Source organism: Chlorocebus sabaeus, chromosome 2 (genome assembly GCF_047675955.1).
Source record: "Chlorocebus sabaeus isolate Y175 chromosome 2, mChlSab1.0.hap1, whole genome shotgun sequence".
In the NCBI taxonomy this organism is placed as follows: domain Eukaryota; kingdom Metazoa; phylum Chordata; class Mammalia; order Primates; family Cercopithecidae; genus Chlorocebus; species Chlorocebus sabaeus.
The window spans coordinates 18,186,428-18,203,898 of NC_132905.1; the positions used below are offsets into that span (position 1 = coordinate 18,186,428).

At 53.0% G+C, this 17,471-nt stretch overlaps 2 protein-coding genes and 2 long non-coding RNA genes across 5 annotated transcripts in view; 1 reads left to right on the forward strand and 3 right to left on the reverse strand.

Moving 5' to 3' along the window:
- SLC12A5 (solute carrier family 12 member 5) overlaps nucleotides 1-3,082 on the reverse strand; it is a 38,923-nt gene extending 35,841 nt beyond the window's left edge. For both annotated transcript variants that reach the window (XM_037982712.2, XM_037982714.2), the window contains exon 1: nucleotides 2,962-3,082. In XM_037982712.2, coding sequence (XP_037838640.1) covers nucleotides 2,962-3,082 — 121 coding nt within the window. The remainder of the gene's footprint in view (nucleotides 1-2,961) is intronic.
- On the reverse strand, nucleotides 1,335-2,406 carry LOC140708959 (uncharacterized). The gene is made up of 2 exons (XR_012089266.1): nucleotides 1,852-2,406; nucleotides 1,335-1,556 (listed from the first exon to the last, which is right to left on the reverse strand). It is a non-coding gene; the product is annotated as an uncharacterized lncRNA (long non-coding RNA).
- On the forward strand, nucleotides 3,081-10,197 carry LOC140708954 (uncharacterized). The gene is made up of 2 exons (XR_012089265.1): nucleotides 3,081-3,311; nucleotides 9,784-10,197. It is a non-coding gene; the product is annotated as an uncharacterized lncRNA (long non-coding RNA).
- On the reverse strand, nucleotides 8,231-15,754 carry MMP9 (matrix metallopeptidase 9). The gene is made up of 13 exons (XM_008015458.3): nucleotides 15,580-15,754; nucleotides 14,511-14,743; nucleotides 13,987-14,135; nucleotides 13,570-13,698; nucleotides 13,306-13,479; nucleotides 12,875-13,048; nucleotides 12,307-12,483; nucleotides 12,038-12,193; nucleotides 11,123-11,402; nucleotides 10,861-11,000; nucleotides 10,392-10,542; nucleotides 10,191-10,294; nucleotides 8,231-8,540 (listed from the first exon to the last, which is right to left on the reverse strand). The coding sequence occupies exons 1-13, from the start codon at nucleotides 15,715-15,717 to the stop codon at nucleotides 8,422-8,424; spliced, it is 2,124 nt and encodes a 707-aa protein (XP_008013649.2). The 5' UTR covers nucleotides 15,718-15,754; the 3' UTR covers nucleotides 8,231-8,421.
- Between the last annotated feature and the right edge of the window lie 1,717 nt (nucleotides 15,755-17,471).

Here is a 17,471-nt window from a genome sequence, read left to right on the forward strand (position 1 = left end):
CTTACCAGGTCCAGGGCTCTTTTCAGGGCCCTGACTCCTCCCTGAGAAACTGAGGCACAGTGGGGGATCAGGTAAAGGAACACGGGAGCATCTCAGAGTTGTAATAACTGTCACCAAGTCTACTTCTGTTCATCTAAGTTACCATCAATCTCCCATGACACAGGTGAAGCAAGTGAGGTGTGTGGCCCGCAATCCAGGGTTAGTGGAGGATTTGAGGCTCGCCCTTGCCTTGCTTCTTTAACTCCTTATAAGTCATGTTCTCACCTGTAGCTCATCCTCTGGCAGCAGAAAGCACCCCAAGTGGCAAACCCCGCTCATTTGGCCCAGAGTAAAAGATAATACTCCCACACCCACACCATCTTCCCCAGCCTTTCCCAATCTTAGGCATGCTGCTATCCCTCCCTTTGGGTGAGGGCAAGATGTGGAAAGAGAATCTATCAGGGGCTAGAGGGCTGACACAAGAACAGCTGTGGGAAAGATACCACCAGATGCTGGGTTCCCCTAAGCAGCCCTTGTCTACTTCCCCATGCGGTGATCTACCAGAGAGGAGGTGCTTGAGGCTGTTTCAGGTTTAAAAGGTGAAAAGTCACCCAAATCATTGTCCAGATGGAACTTCTAATACACTCCTGCACACAGGTACCCACCCCTCAGACAGACACAGAAATGCACACATCTGCACACCCTTCAACATGCTGGCAAAACAGTGACACACAGAAGCACTGAGTGAGTCACTGACCACCCCACAGGTCATCAAAACTAATGGGGGATGCTCCTCCCACAAAACACACACACACACAGCCTCTGCCACAGCACACAGCATTCCAGGCTCACACACACTTGCACACCCAAAGCCTGGGGGCTGTATTTCACTTCGACCATACAGAAGTCTGAGTGTGAATGGGAAAACAGCAATCACCTTGGGACATGAGAGAGGGCCGTCTTACTCCTAAGCCAGGGGATGGGGAGTGAGAGAATTGAAGGCAGGGGTAGAGAAGCAGGATCCCACAGCCACCCTCCTCTCATCTGATGAGCATTATACACCTACTAAGTGCCAGGCTCTGGATCTGGAACTCAGAACACAAAGAAAAAGGAGATGATCCCTGTCCTTGAGATGTTCCAGTGGAGAATACTTACAAGTAAAGAAAATGACTGCCATCCACCAGGACGTGTGCACTAAGGGTGCAGTGGATGGGCCAAAGAGGAAACTGAAAACGATTTTTGGAAAAAGTTAAATGAGCTATAACTTACAGAATGAGTAGGAGTTTTCCTGGCTGATGGAGGTGGGAGAATGAATGTGGACAAGAACACCAGAAGCAAATGAGGAAAGACAGTGACAGACTTAAGGCTTTGGCCTTTATTTCGCAAGTGATGGGGGGGGGGCTTCTGTGGAGGAAGGCTAGGGCAGGACTGGAGGCAGGGAGGCCAGTGGAGAGGATGTGGTTGTGACCATGTGAGGCTTGGAGCAGGGTGATGATGACAGAGGGGGGACCGATGCTGCCAGATTCAGGATAAGTTTCAGAGGTGAATAGCCAAGATGTGAGGACCAGCCGGATTTGCTGGAAAGAGAAAAGGAAGGGTTGAGAACAGCTCCAGAATTTCTGACTTTCAAATCTGGGAAGTTGGTAAGGTCATTCATGAAAATGAGGAAAGAGACAGATTATGAGAAAGATGAAGAGTGGAAGGAGCCCAAGAAATCCAAGTGGCCACAACCAGGAGGCGTTCGATTCACTGGAGCCATTTGGAATTCGAGGCCTCAATTTGGTCATCGGTACAATGAGGAGGTCCACCAGATAACCCTCTAAGGGCTACTCTGGGATTTCGGCGCTTGGGTTTGCTTCGGGGCGAGCTCACCTGCGGCTCGGCAGCGACCCCTGGCGGTCTGGGGAGGCTCCTCCTTCTCCTCCTCCTCCTCCTCCTCCCCTCGCTGGGGCCACTACAAGTCCTTCCAGACCCGAGGGCCTCAGGGCCAGGGAGAGGACCCCTGATGAGTGCCCCCTGCGGGGAGACTGTGTACGCACCCAGGATGCTACTTCTCCACCGAAAGCCAGAAGGATCTTTCCCCTCCCCTATATTCTGTGTTCTGCATGTAACTTCCATTACAAGACTCCTGCACAGAGCCCGCGAGGAAGACGCCCCCAACCCCGCCTGAGCTGGCCCCTCCCAACCCTTCCGGAGCTCGAGCAGACGAGGAGCTAAGTGGGTCCCCGAGGGTCAGGATCAGCGACCCTACGGCATCCTCCCTGAATCTAGCTGCCCAGGATCCACACTAACTTCCCTGCCTCCCGTCTCCTTCCCGGGATCTCCAGTCGCTGTTCGCTAAACCTCCAGGGAGGTAGAGGATTGGAGGATCCGCCAGGAACCGAGGACCCGCCGACCTGGCACCTGCCTCCGTAACCCTGACTCAGTTTTCCTCCCGCCCTCGACCCCACCCCCTCCCTGGCTACACTCTCATCCTCCTGGCCCAACTCATTCCCCACTAGTCCCGCCCTTTCCTGACCCCAAACCAACCTAGTCCCGCCGCCTCCCCTTTAGGGGCTCCTGACCACCCCCTTCAACACACAGCCCCCTCTTTCCCTAGTTCCACCTCCCCACTCTGGTCCCGCTCACTACTCGAGATGTCCCCGCCACTTTAGTGCCCTGCGGCCTACTCTCCACCTTGACCCCGGCCCTTCCATCACCAGACCCGCCCCCTTCGCCTCGGTACCAACCCCTTCCCTGGCCCCACCCCTTTCCCTTGTGGCCACGCCCACCTCGCGTCTGGCCCCTCCCCCTTTCCACTTTCCGTTCCGCGACCCCGGCCCCTAGGTTTCCTAGTCCCGGCTCCGTTACCCCCTCAGGCCTAGGGCTGGGACCCCTCCCCGTCCCCGGCCTTGGCCCAGCCCCCTTCAACAGAAGGTCCGCCCCGGCCCCTCCTCCTCGTCCAGCCCGGCCCTGGCAGGCCCCGCCCCCTGCGGCCTCTACCTTTGACGTCTTCCCCCGGGAGGTGGCGGGGGTCTGCGACCGAATGCCGGCGGGACTCCGGGTCAGGGCTTCTGGCAGGCCCTGCGGGGGGCAGCGAGGTGACCGTGAACCTGCGGCTCATGGCGCTGAAAGGGGCCAGGCGGCCGCGGCGAGGGCCGGTATCGCACAAGTGGCTGCAGCCGGGCTCTAGGAGGGAGAAAGAGCGGATCCCCCCACCCGCCCCCTGCTAGACGCGACGCTGCGCAGGGTCCTAGTGCCCGCTGTGCTGAGGGTTCCTGAATCTGGCCACTTCGCTGGGAGGCCCTGGGCTCCCCAGTGCCACCCGAAGGGCCTGAGGAGGCCACCTGCAGGTGAGAGTCGTCCCTACAACGGGGGCACCTCTGCTAGGGTCTCCTAAACACCTGGGGCTCATTCATTCATTCGGCACATGTCGATAGCGCTCCTATGTTTCGGACAATGGTGCGAGGGATACGTCGGTGAATGAGATCCATTGGCTTCTTGTCCTCAAGTGGCTTAAATTCTAATAAGGAGAAAAAGATTATACGTGAGCAAACGCATAGATGCGATCATTTGAGATTGGGTGTATGTTTAAAACTAGGGCCGTGGGATAATGGGTAAGAGGGTGGACTGCTTTAGGGGTGGTCTGAGAAGGCCTCCTAGAAGATGTGGTATTTGAGCTGCGACCTCACTGATGAGAAGAGCCAGCTATGCAAAGATCTGGGGGGAAGAGTTCTCTGGAAGAAGAAATAGCAAGTGCAGAGGCTTGGGGTGACAAGGAGCCCTGACTGTCCAAGAAACAGCAAGGTCATTCTGTCTGGAAGAGAGTGAGTGGAGAAGTGAGTGACTGGAGATGAGGGAAGAGAGAAGGGCAGATCATGTGGTCTTCTGAAGGCTTTGGGAAGGAGCCTGGATTTTTTGAGCAGGGAAATGATGTGATCTGATTTATAATTTAACAGGATCATTCTGGCTGCTGGGTGAAGGTTCGACTAAAGAATGGCAAGACTAGAAGCTGGAAATCTAATTAGGAGGCTCCTGCAGACCCCAAGCTCGGGGGTGATGACAGCCAGACTAGAGTGGTGGCAGTTGTCTGATTCCAGTTAGGTTTTTGAAAGTGAAACCGTCAGGACCCACTGATGGTTTGGATGTGACATGTGACCATAAGAGTGAAATCAAGGAGAAATCCTGGCAGTTCACACACTGCTGGTGGGAGTGTAGTTAGGCAAAAACTACTTTGGGAAACTGTTTGGTAACATCTACTAAAGCTGAACATACACACATCCTTCAACCCAGCAGTTTTTCTCCTAGATGTATACCCAGAAGAAATGACTGCCCGTGTTCACCAAAAGAAATTTACCATGAGTGTTCATAGGGGCATTGTTCATAATAGCCCTAAACTGGGATCTACCAAATGCTCGTCAACAGTAAAATAGAGAAATAAGTTGTAGTACCTTCACACAGTGGAATACCATCTACGGTTCTCAGAACAATATGATGAATCTCACAAATAGAACCTTGGGAAAAAAGAGTCCAGACTCAAAAGAATACCTACCCTATAACACCATTTAAATAAAGTAAAAAATAGTCAAAGTCTATCTAAGCTGTTAGAAGTAATGACAGTGGTGCTGGGCACAGTGACTCACACCTGTAATCCCAGCACTTTGGGAGGCCGAGGTGGGTGGATCACAAGGTCAGGAGTACAAGACCAGCCTGGCCAAGATGGTGAAACCCAGTCTGTACTAAAAATACAAAAATTAACCAGGTGTGGTGGTTGGTGCCTGTAATCACAGCTATTTGGGAGACTGAGGCAGAGAATTGCTTGAACCTGGGACACGGAGGTTGCAGTGAGCTGAGTTTGCACCACTGCACTCCAGCTTGGGCGAGAGAAAAAAAAAGTAATGATAGTGGTACCCCTTGGGGAGAAGAGGTAGTGATTGCAAGCAGGCTTCTAGGGTGCTGATAATGTTTTGTTTCTTTCTTTTTTTTTTTTTTTTTTTTTTTTTACTTGAGACAGTCTCACTCTGTCGCCCAGGCTGGAGTACAGTGTCATGATCTTGGCTCACTGCAGCCTCCACCTCCCAGGTTCAAGCAATTCTCCTACCTCAGCCTCCTAAGTAGCTGGGATTACAAGGTGCCCACCACCACACCCGGCTAATTTTTGTATTTTTAGTAGAGAGAGAGCTTCACCATGTTGGCCAGGCTGATTTCTAACTCCTGATCTCAGACAATCCACCCACCTTGGCCTCCCAAAGCGCTGGGATTACAGGCATAAGCCACCATGCCCAGCCTCTTGTTTCTTGACCTGGTGCTGGTTACACACTTGTGTTCCATTTGTGAAAATGTCTTCAAATGTACACTTATGATAGATACATTTGTATATTTATTATATTAAAGCAATGATTCTCAACTGGGAGCAATGTTGACCACCAAGGAACGTTTGGCAATATTCAGAGACATTTTTCGTTATCACAACTAGAGCGGGGGTTAGTACCAGCATCTAGGGGCTACAGGTCTTTTGGGCTCTCTAGGTTTGTACCAGGGCTGCCTGGCCATGAGTCACAGTTCAACATTACCCTGCTGCACCCCATCCCCACACTGGGGCCTTCCTTAGCAGAGGGGGCTGACCCTGAATGGGCCTGGCATCTGGCCATGAATCCTGCCACCTCCTAGAGGAAGACACCAAACATGCTAGAAGGTACAGTGTAGATGTATGGTGTAAGACAATCCCCCACAATAAAGTATCCAGCCCAAAATGTTAATAGTGTAGAGGCTGAGAAACCCAGTACTAGAAAAGAAGTTTAAATAACTGATTCCTGGATTTTAGGACTGATTAGGTGTTCAGCTTGATTGAAGGTGGATGATGTTGTCTCTTATTAAGGTGTTAACAACTGAGGAGCACGTTTGGAAGGTGAAACCCAGGAGTCAGTTTGGACCCATTAGGTTGAGAGGTCTGTTTGGCAGCTAAGGAGCCATGTAGAGTAAGCAGTTGAACATAATGAATCTGGAGCTCAGGGTGGGGGAGAGGAGGTTAAGGCAGGAAATATAAATTTCACAGTGTTTAGCAGAGAGATGCTATTTAAGGCTGTGGGCTACCAGACATAACAGGGAACAAGTATACACAGAGCAGAGAATTCCCACGATTGAGCACAAGGGTACTTCTGTCACCAGAAGAGGAAAATCCACCCAGTGAGGTAGGAGGAGACCCAGAAGTAAGGTTCCAGAGGCAGAGAGTTTCAGGAGGAAGGGCAGGATCCCCTATGTCAACGTGGGGAGAGTTGGTGTGGTATGAGCAGAGAGGAGCTCCTGTCACATCTGGCTACGAGAAGGTCATAAATGGCTTTGAAGAGGGTGGCTTTGGTGGTGTAGTGGGGTGGGAGCCAGGCTGGAAATGGCTGAGGAGAAAATGGGAATTGAGGAAATGGAGACACCAGGTAGAGACCATGCTGTGGGGAAGTTTTTTTGTGAATGGGGATGGGGAGGGTAGAGAAATAGACTAGTGTCTAGTGGGAGGCAGAGGTTAAGAGAGATTGCAAACAAGCCATGGCGGGGAATGTTTGTACACCAGTGGCAGTGGGTCATTCGAGCAAGAAACAGATGAAAGAGGAAGCTCAGGAGGGCAGTTCTCTGGACTTCTACTTAAATTCCCAGGTGGGCTCTGATCAAACCCATCACCTCCACTCATGCACCCCAATCTTTCAGTCAAGTCCCTTTGCTAACCTGTAAGGTCAAATTCATATTCAGCCTTCTATCATCTAGCCCAAACTAGCACTCCTATCTTAACTATTCCGGAATCCTCTCCATTCCCTCTTATCCACCCACTACTACCCCATGCTGGAGTTCTGAGCCATTCGAAGTTCTCTAGACACCCACTGTTTTTTCTCTTCTCCCAGCACTTGTACCAAGAACCCACATTCAAATCCCACTGTTACCACTCACTAGCTATGAGACTTTGGGTGAGTTGTATAATTCTCTGGGTCTCATCTGTAAAACAAGGGATTAGTGATGGCAGTAATAATAGTACCTACAAAGTAATAGTAGTACCTATCTCATCTGGTTATTTTATCGTACATAATGCACGTAGAACAGTGCCTGGCACATACTGTTGTACAAGGGGTAGCTACTAACATCAGGTATATGATCCATATTTTATTTATCCACTGCCTTACTCCTAGGCATCTAGGTTATTGCCAGTGTTTCACTAACAAACAATGCTGCAATCAACATCCTTCTATGTGTTGTCTTGTGCACATATGTGAGGGTCAGAAAGTAATTACATTTTTAGGTTTAGTGGTTCTTGATAAATTACCCTTTAAGAAGATTGTCCCTTGCACAGGAAGAAGCTCGTTGGTCCTTCCTGATTCAGTTCCAGTTCAGATGTCATCTTGATGAGAAACGTTCCTGGACCTCAACCACAACACAGACACACACACACACACACACACACACACACCATTATTGTAGAATAAAAGATCATGCACTGTACACTCCCCAAGTGTGATCCCACCCCCACCACCCATAGAATTACCCTTGTAAATAGGTTAGACTCTCTGTAGGTGAAGCCTGGAGTTGCATTTTAAGCAAGTTCCAAGGGCAATCTTATGCATTCTAAAGTCTAACTCATTTCTCTACACCCAGTGCCCAGTACAGGACCTGGCTCCATGCAGGGGCTCAATAAGTGTTTGATGAATGAATAAACAGGTTGATCATTTCCTTGACTGTAAAATAGAAATAATCACATCATACTTTCCTAATAGGAATGATTGAATATGTTAACATTTACAAAGTGCCTAGAACACTTTCTTTTCTTTTTTTCTTTTTTTTTTTTTTTTTTGAGATGGAGTCTCGCTCTGTTGCCCAGGCTAGAGTACGGTAGCGCGATCTAGGCTCACTGCAATCTCCACCTCCCAGGTTCATGCCATTCTCCTGCCTCAGCCTCCCGAGTAGCTGGGACTACAGGTGCCCATCACCACGCCCGGCTAATGTATTTTTGTATTTTTAGTAGAGACGGGGTTTCACCGTGTTAGCCAGGATGGTCTCAATCTCCTGACCTTGTGATCAGCCCGCCTCAGCCTCCCAAAGTGCTGGGATTACAGGCATGAGCCACCACGCCCAGCCTAGAACACTTTCTGGCACATAGAAAGTACTCTATCAGTTATTCATTTTTCTTTCTTTTTTTCTTTTTGCACTCTATCAGTTAAATACATACATGCATACATACGTGCATATATATGTGTGTGTGTGTGTGTATATATATATAAATAAAGTCTGCTTCTAAAGGTTAGAGAGTCCAAGTTTATTAGAAACACTCCAACAAAAAAGGAAGGTGAGGAGAGGGCCCAGCCCACCTCCACTCCTCCCTGTCCTCCAGAACACAATACCAGTTTGTATCCGGCAAACTGGATCCTTCCCCAGGGTTGGTCCCAGTGGGGATTTACGTGGCACTGCCAAAGCAGGACAGGAGCCCTAGTCCTCAGGGCACTGCAGGATGTCATAGGTCACGTAGCCCACTTGGTCCACCTGGTTCACCTCACTCTGGGAACTCACGCGCCAGTAGAAGCGGTTCTGGCAGAAATAGGCTTTCTCTGCAGGAGACAGGCAGGCATGAGAGGAGTGATTCTAATTCTCCCACATATACCGAAATAGGAACAAGATCTTGACAACCATCTCTTCTGCCATTTCTAGAACTTTCTAAGGTTTTCACATATCACCTCCATCTCCCCCACCTGTCTGTGAGATGCTGAAGGGCACAGACCTCAGTGCCCAAAGCACTGCCACAGAGCCTAGCACACAGTAGGTACACCATACACGTTTTGTGAATGAACTAACGAATGAATAGACCAACTATCTTAATGCTCAGAACAATTCATTCAACACTCATTCATTGAACAAATCTGTTCACTCATCAACAAGTATTTGTTGAGCACCTACTGTGCGCTCTGTTCAAGACACTGGGGGTAAGCAGAAAAAAATGCAGGCATGATCTCATGTATCTTGGTGCTTACACTCTAGTGAGGCAAGAGACAATTAACAAGCAAACACGTAAATAAATGAGATTGGTTTTGAAAATATAGAAAGCAGCCAGGTGCTGTGGCTCATGCCTGTAATCCCAGCACTTTGGGAGGCCGAGGCGGGTGGATTATGAGGTCAGGAGTTCAAGACCAGGAGAATTGCTTGAACCAGGGAGGCAGAGTTTGCAGTGAGCAGAGATCGCGCCACTACACTCCAGCCTGGGCGACAGAGTGAAACTCTGTCTCAAAAAAAGAAAATATAGAAAGCTATGGAGAAAATAAAAACAAGTAAATAGATAATAAGCATCAGAGAAGGCCTCACTGAAGCAGTGGCCTTAGCCCCGAAACCTGAAAGAAGACAGGGGGACAGCCCGGTGACAATCTGGAGGGAAAGCCTTCCAGATAGAAGGAACAACTGGCGCAAAGCCTCTAAGCTAGGAATGACCTTGATCTGTTCAAAGAGCAGCCAGTGCGGGTGGAGCAGAGTAAATAACAGGAGGAGTGGGAAGAGATGAGAACACGGGCGTGGAAGGTCAGATCCTGTTAGTTTCTTTGACCTTGGAATTCATCTGGGGTCACTCCCAAGACCATTGACCTCCACTCCTAGCCCCTCCCTAATCTCATGGAATATGTTAAAGGTACTGGACAGCCAGTATGGTTTGGGCTGGGGTGTTTATAAAGAAGATGGCAAAAAAAAATGACAGACTCGAAAAAGATTTTGGTGACAGAAAATCGTGTTCGTCTTGTCAACTGTTTGGATGTGACTGGTGAGAAAGGAAAGTCAAGTGTAATTCCAGCTATCGTCCCCATATTACAGATGGGGAAGCTGAGGCTCGAAGAGAAGAGGCTGAAGAGAAGCAGTGACTTGCCCAAAGTCACAGAGCTGTGAATTGTCACATCTCTCACTGTAGCACAGTGCCTGGTACATTGTCGGCACTTGATGACTGTTATCTAATAAATAAGTTTCCATGCAAACCACCTGTGTCCTGTACTGAAGGAGAAGCAACTTCCAGCCGGGGAGGCAGGAAATCTGGGTCCTGGTCTTGGTTGCATCCCTGACTTCCTAAATGACCTGGAGAAGACCTCTGCCTCTATTGGGATCTTGTCTGTGCTGGGGCATTTGCTTCCATTTCCAAGGGCTTTATCTTCCTCGCTCAGAATTTGACCAATCACTAAGAAGAACCTAGCGTGGTGTCTCACGAAGGGACCCTCCTCAGCCCTCACCTTGGTACTGGAAGACGTCGTGCGTGTCCAAAGGCACCCCGGGGAACATCCGGTCTACCTCGCTGGCGCTCCGGGGATCCACCATCTGCGCCTTCACGTCGAACCTGCGGGCAGGCGCGGAGGAGACAGGTGCTGAGCCGGCGAGCGCGCGGCCGGACGGCGCCCGGGCTCCCCCCTGCGGGCGGCCGCGGCGGCGCTCACCTCCAGAAGCGCCGCCCGCTGAATAGCAGCATCTTCCCCGCGCCACGCCGGAGGGCCCCAGTCACCTGGGCCACGTCGGCGCCCAGGCCCAGCTTGTCTAGACGCCTCGGGCCCAGCACCGACGCGCCTGTGTACACCCACACCTGGCGCCCTGCAGAGGAGGAGGGTCACATCGGTCTGGAGGCGCAGAGGGAGCACGTACTCTTCTAGAACGCTAGGAGGGAGATCCCGGCGAGGCCTTTCTAGCCCGCGTGCCCGCAGTCCCTGCACCCCAGGGGCAGAGGCGCTGGGTAGAGCGGCGCGAGGGCGTGGAGAGGAAAGGGCAGAAACTCAGCCGTCCCTACGTTTGCTAAACTGAGTCCGCCAGGGGGCGTATTTTTCTAAAACGCACAAGACGTTTCCTGGGTTATCGACGGTCTCTTGAGCCTCTTTGATGCGGATTGACAGGGAGGCGTAGAAGGTAACTAACCAGAGAAGAAGAAAAGCTTCTTGGAGAGCGGCTCCTCAAAGGCCGAGTCCAGCTTGCGGGGCAACGCGGGCCACGTGTCGGCGATAAGGAAGGGTCCCTGCAGCCGGCTCCCCCTGCGCTCAGAGAATCGCCAGTACCTCCTGACAACGCGAAGAGGGAAAGGACGGGCTCTGAGCCTTGGACCCAGGGCCAGTGGGCAGGAAGGGACGGGCAGTCCCTCCGCCAAGCCCCCTCCCGCATCCACACATCCCTGCCTCCTCACCCATCCTTGAACAAATACAGCTGGTTCCCGATCTCCGTGATGGCGTCGAAGATGTTCACGTTGCAGGCATCGTCCACCGGATTCAAAGGCACAGTAGTGGTCGTAGAAGGGCCAGCAGTGGGGGGACCTGTGGGGCCAGCTGAGGGGGGACCTGTGGGGCCGGTTGTGGGGCGCTCTGAGGGGCGGACAGTGGGGGGTCCAGTGGGGCAGATCGTCGGGGGAGCTGTGGGCTGCGGTGTAGTGGTGGTTGGAGGCCGTGGCTCAGGTTCAGGGCGAGAACCTAAAAAGAGACACGGAATGAGCCACTCCCTATTCCTGCATACCTCAGTATGCCTAGAACATCTGCTCCCCTAAGCCTCTCAGTGAGGCCCCTCTGGCACACAGGCTCTTCCTCACTTAGCCTGCCTTCCCAAACCACAGGACTTTTTTTTTTTTTTTTCTAGCGGCATCCTCTATGGCCCAGGATGGAGTGCAGTGGTGTAATCATAGTTCACTACAGCCTCCAACTCTTGGGCTCAAGGGATCCTCCCACCTCAGCCTCCAGAGTAGCTAGGACTACAGACACGTGCCTTCACGCTCGGCTAATTTTTTTGTAGAGATGGGAGTCTGGCTATGTTGCTGAGGCTAGTCTGGAATTCCTGGGCTCAAGCAATCCTCCCGCCTGGGTCTCCCAAAGCTCTGGGATTAGAGGCGTGAGCCACCATGCCCAGTGTAGACTGGCTTTTGAAGTCACGCCTATCTCTCTCTAAAGTCTCTTTATCACCATCTCTAAGCACTGACATGGCAGCGACTGGGCCCAGGCTCTATTTCCACATAGACGTTGAGGTCCCACGTCTCCCAACCCCCAATTCTTTGGTACTGTGGCACAGCCACGCCCTTTCCCCTCCTCCTCCCATCCCTGCCCCAAGGCCTCACCATAGAGATACTGGATGCCATTCACATCGTCCTTATGCAAGGGGGGCTCCTCAGTGAATCGGTACATAGGGTACATGAGCGCCTCCGGCACTGAGGAATGATCTAAGCCCAGCGCGTGGCCGAATTCGTGAGCCGCCACGAGGAACAGACTGTATCCTGGAAGGAGAGGGAGCCTGAGACGTGAGCGCCGAGCCAAGCCCCCAGCCCTGGCCACCTCACCACCACCACTGCCGGGAACCCCAGCCCCGGAGCCTCGGGACCCCGCCTACCTTGGTCCGGGCAGAAGCCCCACTTCTTGTCTCTGTCAAAGTTCGAGGTGGTAGCGCACCAGAGGCGCCCATCTCTGCGGCCCTCGCTGGTACAGGTCGAGTACTCCTTACCCAGGAAGGTGAAGGGGAAGACGCACAGCTCCCCCGCCGAGTTGCCCCCGATCACGGTCGAGTCGGCTGGAGAGACCCAAGGCCTTGGATGAGCCAGGTGGATGAGTCCAATAAGGAGCCAGGGGCCGACCCGGCAGGGAGCTACACAATCTTGGTGGCCTAGGGGGCGCTGTAGAGCACTCCTGAGAAGAGGCTAGACCCGTGGGCGGTACCTGGGACACCAGTATGTGGAAGAGGCGGCCAGCTGAGCAGATAAGGCCGAACCTCCGTGGCTGGGGCGGGGCCCTTGGAAGTCAGGGATGGGGTGGGGGGGGATGTGGTGTAGGTGGGCGGAGTAACGGCCGTCCTGAAGACCAGTGAGAGTGGAAAGACAAACTGATGAGGGGAAGAGCCGCGTTTCGGGGGCCAATGCGTGATGAGAGGGCGGGGCTGAACCTGGTAGACAGGGCGGAGGTACCTCGGGTCGGGCAGAAGCCGTAGAGCTTGTCCTGGTCGTAGTTGGCGGTGGTGGCGCACCAGCGGTAGCCGTCGGAGCGACCGTCCGTGGTGCAGGCGGAGTAGGATTGGCCTTGGAAGATGAATGGAAACTGGCAGGGTTTCCCGTCAGCATTGCCGTCCTGGGTGTAGAGTCCTGGGGCGAGGGGGAGGTGGGAAAGGGGGAGAAGGCGGAGACAGCACATTTTAACCCCCAAGTGTGTCCTGTTCTTTGACCCATGGACGATCTGCAGTTCATCCCTCTTCTCCTCATTTCTCAGATGAGAAAATTGGGCCCAGAGTGCGGGAGGGTGAATTGCAGGCCACACAGCACTAGCGGCAGAGCTGGGATTAGAACCCAGGACCATCAAGGGTGGTGGGCGCCCCCAGCCCTCGGCGCGCCCCCACACTCACTCTCGCTGGGACAGAAGCCAAACCGGCGGTCAGTGTCGTAGTTGGCCGTGGTACTGCACCAGGGCACGCCGTCGGAGCGACCGTCGGTGGTGCAGGCAGAGTAGGAGCGGCCCTCGAAGGTGAAGGGAAAGTGGCAGGCCGCGCCATCTGCGTTTCCAAACTTAGTTGGAACCACTGCAGGAGGAGGGGAGACCGGAGTCAGGGCGGCAGGTGATGGGTGGGAGAGGACAAGGGAATCGGGGCCAGGATGACTCAGAATCTCACCGACGCCCTTGCCTAGCGACCACAACTCGTCATCGTCGAAATGGGCGTCTCCCTGAATGCCGGGCCCAGGAGGAAAGGCGTGTGCCAGGAGCCCGTCCTTCCCGTCGAAGGGATACCCGTCTCCGTGCTCTGAAGAAACAGGTGGAGGGAAGAGGGTTAGCCGAGTAGTGTTACGCAGATTGTGCGCTGCCCAAGGCAAGGGCTCCGAAGTAACTGCAGGCTGAAATCCCGCCTGTGCGAAGCTCTCCCAGGCCGGCGCCCTGGCCCTCGCACTGTCTGGCAGGAGGGGCCGTATAAGCCAGGCCAGCGCGGGCAGGCAAGAGGAAGCCGGGGCCACTGCTGCCTCCACGGTCTCCGTGGTCCTCCCTTCCCTGACCCCGCCCAGGTCTCCTGGATTTTCCCTCCTCGCGTTCTCACCCGCGACACCAAACTGAATGACGATGTCTGCGTCCCGGCTGTACACGCGAGTGAAGGTGAGCGGCGTCACCGCGCTCCACAGCGCGAAGGCGCGGGCAAAGGCGTCGTCAATCACCTTCGGCGGCAAGTCTTCCGAGTAGTTTTGGATCCTGTAGAGTAAAAGCCAGAGGAAGCAGGTCAGAAGTGAAAGGCTGGAGCGGGGTAGCAGGGACGCCCCATATGGCAGAGACTTCAACATACACAATGTTCCCTGCCGTCCACGCTTTCATCTATAAATTGCTTCCAGACTGTTTTTTATCTACTTAGACCTTCACAATGGCCCTGGCAGGAGGACTTGGATTGCAAGAGCCATTTCCCTGAAGGAAAAACTGAGGCTCAGAGGTGGAGATATTCCCCCGGGGCCACATATTAAATAGTGAAACCCAGCGACCCGTCAACGACAGGACGTGTTCACCGCTGGCCCGAGAGCCAGACCTGCCCTCTCCGCCCCACGCCCCCACCCCGTCCCCGCGGCCGCGGCTCACCAATAGGTGATGTTGTGGTGGTGCCACTTGAGGTCGCCCTCAAAGGTTTGGAATCTGCCCAGGTCTGGGACCCCGCACCGTGGGGTTCGCATGGCCTTCAGCGTGGCGCTGTCCAGCTCACCGGTCTGGGGCAGGGACAGTTGCTTCTGGAGAAGCAGCAGCGCAGGCCGCAGAGATTTCGAGTCTTGGTGCATCTCTGCCACCCGAGTGTAACCATAGCGGTACAGGTAGTCCTGTGGATGAAGGGGCACACACATGCCAGATCTCTGACACCTTTCTCTGTCCAGCTGGGGCCAGGACTCCCTCCCCTCCAGACACTCATGGAGAAAGTTTTTTTTTTTTTTTTTTTTTGGAGAGATGGTATGAGCTCACTGCGGCCTCGACTTCCTGGGCTCAAGAGATCCTCCCATCTCAGCCTTCTGCATAGCTGGAACTACAGGTGCACACTACTGTACCTGGCTATTTCTTTAATTTTTTTTTTTTTTTTTTTTTTTTTTTTTTTTTTTTTTGTAGAGACAGGATCTTACTATGTTGCCTAGGCTGGGATCAAACTCCTGAGCTCAAGCCATCCTACCGCCTCAGCCTCCCAAAGTGCTGGGATTACAAGTGTGAGCCATCATGCCTAGCAGGGACTAGCATTTAATAAAGCATTAAATGCTTTCCAGACACCAGTGCTTTCTGACCACCCAGGAATCTCCCCTCCCTTAGACATCCTCAGCTCCTTCTCACCCCTGGATGCCTCTAGCCCATTTCTACCCCACAGCGGCATAAGGTTTGCTCCTGCTCACTCCCAGCCCACACTTACCCCAGAACCCTCCAATGCTTCCCCCACCCCAAACCATTTCCCATTTCCCACTTAGGAAAGCCCCATTGCCCATTTCTGGCCATCACTTCTCAAAGCCTCCATAAGACCCCCCATTGCCTAACCCTGGACACCTCTGTTCTTCAGATATGCCCATCACCACCAACACACCCCTAAAGCATCTCCTCTGAGGCCCTGTGTCCTCTCTGGGAGGCTCAACACCCTCCCGGACAGCCCTTCCCAACTCTAGACTAGGTGTTTGCCCACCTCTGCCAGCTGCCTGTCAGTGAGATTGGTTTTCAGGTCTCCAGGGAAGAGCACAAGGGTGGACTGGCGCTGTCTGGGGGCAGCACAGCAGCAGCCCAGCACCAGGAGCACCAGGACCAGGGGCTGCCAGAGGCTCATGGTGAGGGCAGCAGTGTCTGACTGCAGCTGCTCTTGTGGGGGCTTTAAGGAGGCGCTCCTGTGACCCCACCCCTCCTTGACAGGCAAGTGCTGACTCAGGGGACAGGGTGTGTGTGTGTGTGTGTGTGTGTGTGTGTGTGTGGCAGCCCCAGCATGAGAAAGGGCTTACACCACCTCCTCCTGTCTCCACTGCCCGCAGTCTCCACTGCCAAGTCAGGCAAGACCCCAGACCCACAGGAAACCACAGGCCCTCAGGGGAGGGGTAGGGTTTTGCAAACTGCAGAGCTTGTGGGAACTGTATGAAAGGGAGGGAGGGGGATGAAGCTGGAGGGATCCCCCATCCCTTGGTCTGAAAGCCTCCAATGGTCAGTCAAGGGAAAGTGATGGAAGACTCCCTGAGACTTCTTTCTGAATCTAATGATCCCCCTGGCCCATCCTTGGCCTTTTGCAACACCCCCTCCCAAGTAAGATCTCCTCCCCAAACCCCTCCCCACACTCCAGGTTCTGTCCTCTTTTTCCCTCCCTGACAGCCTTCTTTGACTCAGCTTCCTCTCCCTGCTTCATCGGGGGCGGAAGGAGTGGGCTCTGCTAGGCAGGGCTGGGGAATTCCACTGGGGCAACCCCCTGTCTTCGGCAGGCTGAATTTTCAGGGTAGTAAAGGGGAGAGTAGCAGCCTGTAGAAAACAGCAGACATGGTTTTACTCCCTTCCTTCAGGACCTCGGCAAATGTCCTACCACTCTGAATGTGTTTCCTCAAATGTGAAAAAAAAAAAAAAAAAAAAAGCAGGGGGTGGGGCGCTTTTTGTCCCTAAATTGATATGAGGATAAAATGAGATCAAACATATAAAATGTTTGGTACACTGTAGGTTGTAAGTCCTCAACGGATGGTAGTGATTGGTTTTAATTACCAAGGCCAAGACCAAGATTCAGGGCCAGGTGCAGTGGCTCATTCCTGTAATCTTAGCACTTTGGGAGGCCAAGGTGAGAGGATTGCTTGAGCCCAGAAAAAAGGTCAAGGATACAGTGAACCATGATTATGTCACTGCACTCCAGCCCGGGCGACAGAGCGAGACCCTGCCAAAAAACCATGATTCCAACTCGGAATCAGGAGAGCAGGTTATTGGGCTCTAAGCTGCAGTGTAACCCGGAGTAAATGCCTTCCCCTTTCTCAGCTTAGGATTCTTCAACTGCAAATTGGGGCAGGATACGGGGGAAAATAATCTCTAGGAGCCCATTCAGTTCTCCAGCCCTGCTCCATGCAGCCAAAGCTCCAGCCCCAATTATCACACTTATGCCAAGCCTCCCTTCCAAGCCTCCCACACCAGCAGTCTCCCTCCCTCCTTTCTTCCTAGCCAGCCAGTGTCAGGCAGGGTCTATATTCACCTTCTTCAAAGCCCTATTTGGGAAAAACATGCCAGCAACTCAACAAGCTGTATTTATTTATTTTATTTTATTTTTGGGGGGTGGAGTCTCTGTCACCCAGGCTGGAGTGCAGTGGTGTGATCTCAGCTCACTGCAACCTCTGCCTCCTGGGTTCAAGCAATTCTCCTGCCTCAGCCTCCCAAGTAGCTGGGATTATAGGCATGCGCTGCCACCCCCAGCTAAATTTTTTGTATTTTTAGTAGAGATGGGGTTTCACTACATTGACCAGGCTGGTTTCTAACTTCTGACTCAAGTGATCCACCCGCTTGACCTCCCAAAGTGCTAGGATTACAGTCACAAGCCATGGTGCCTGGCCCAACAAGCTGTATTTA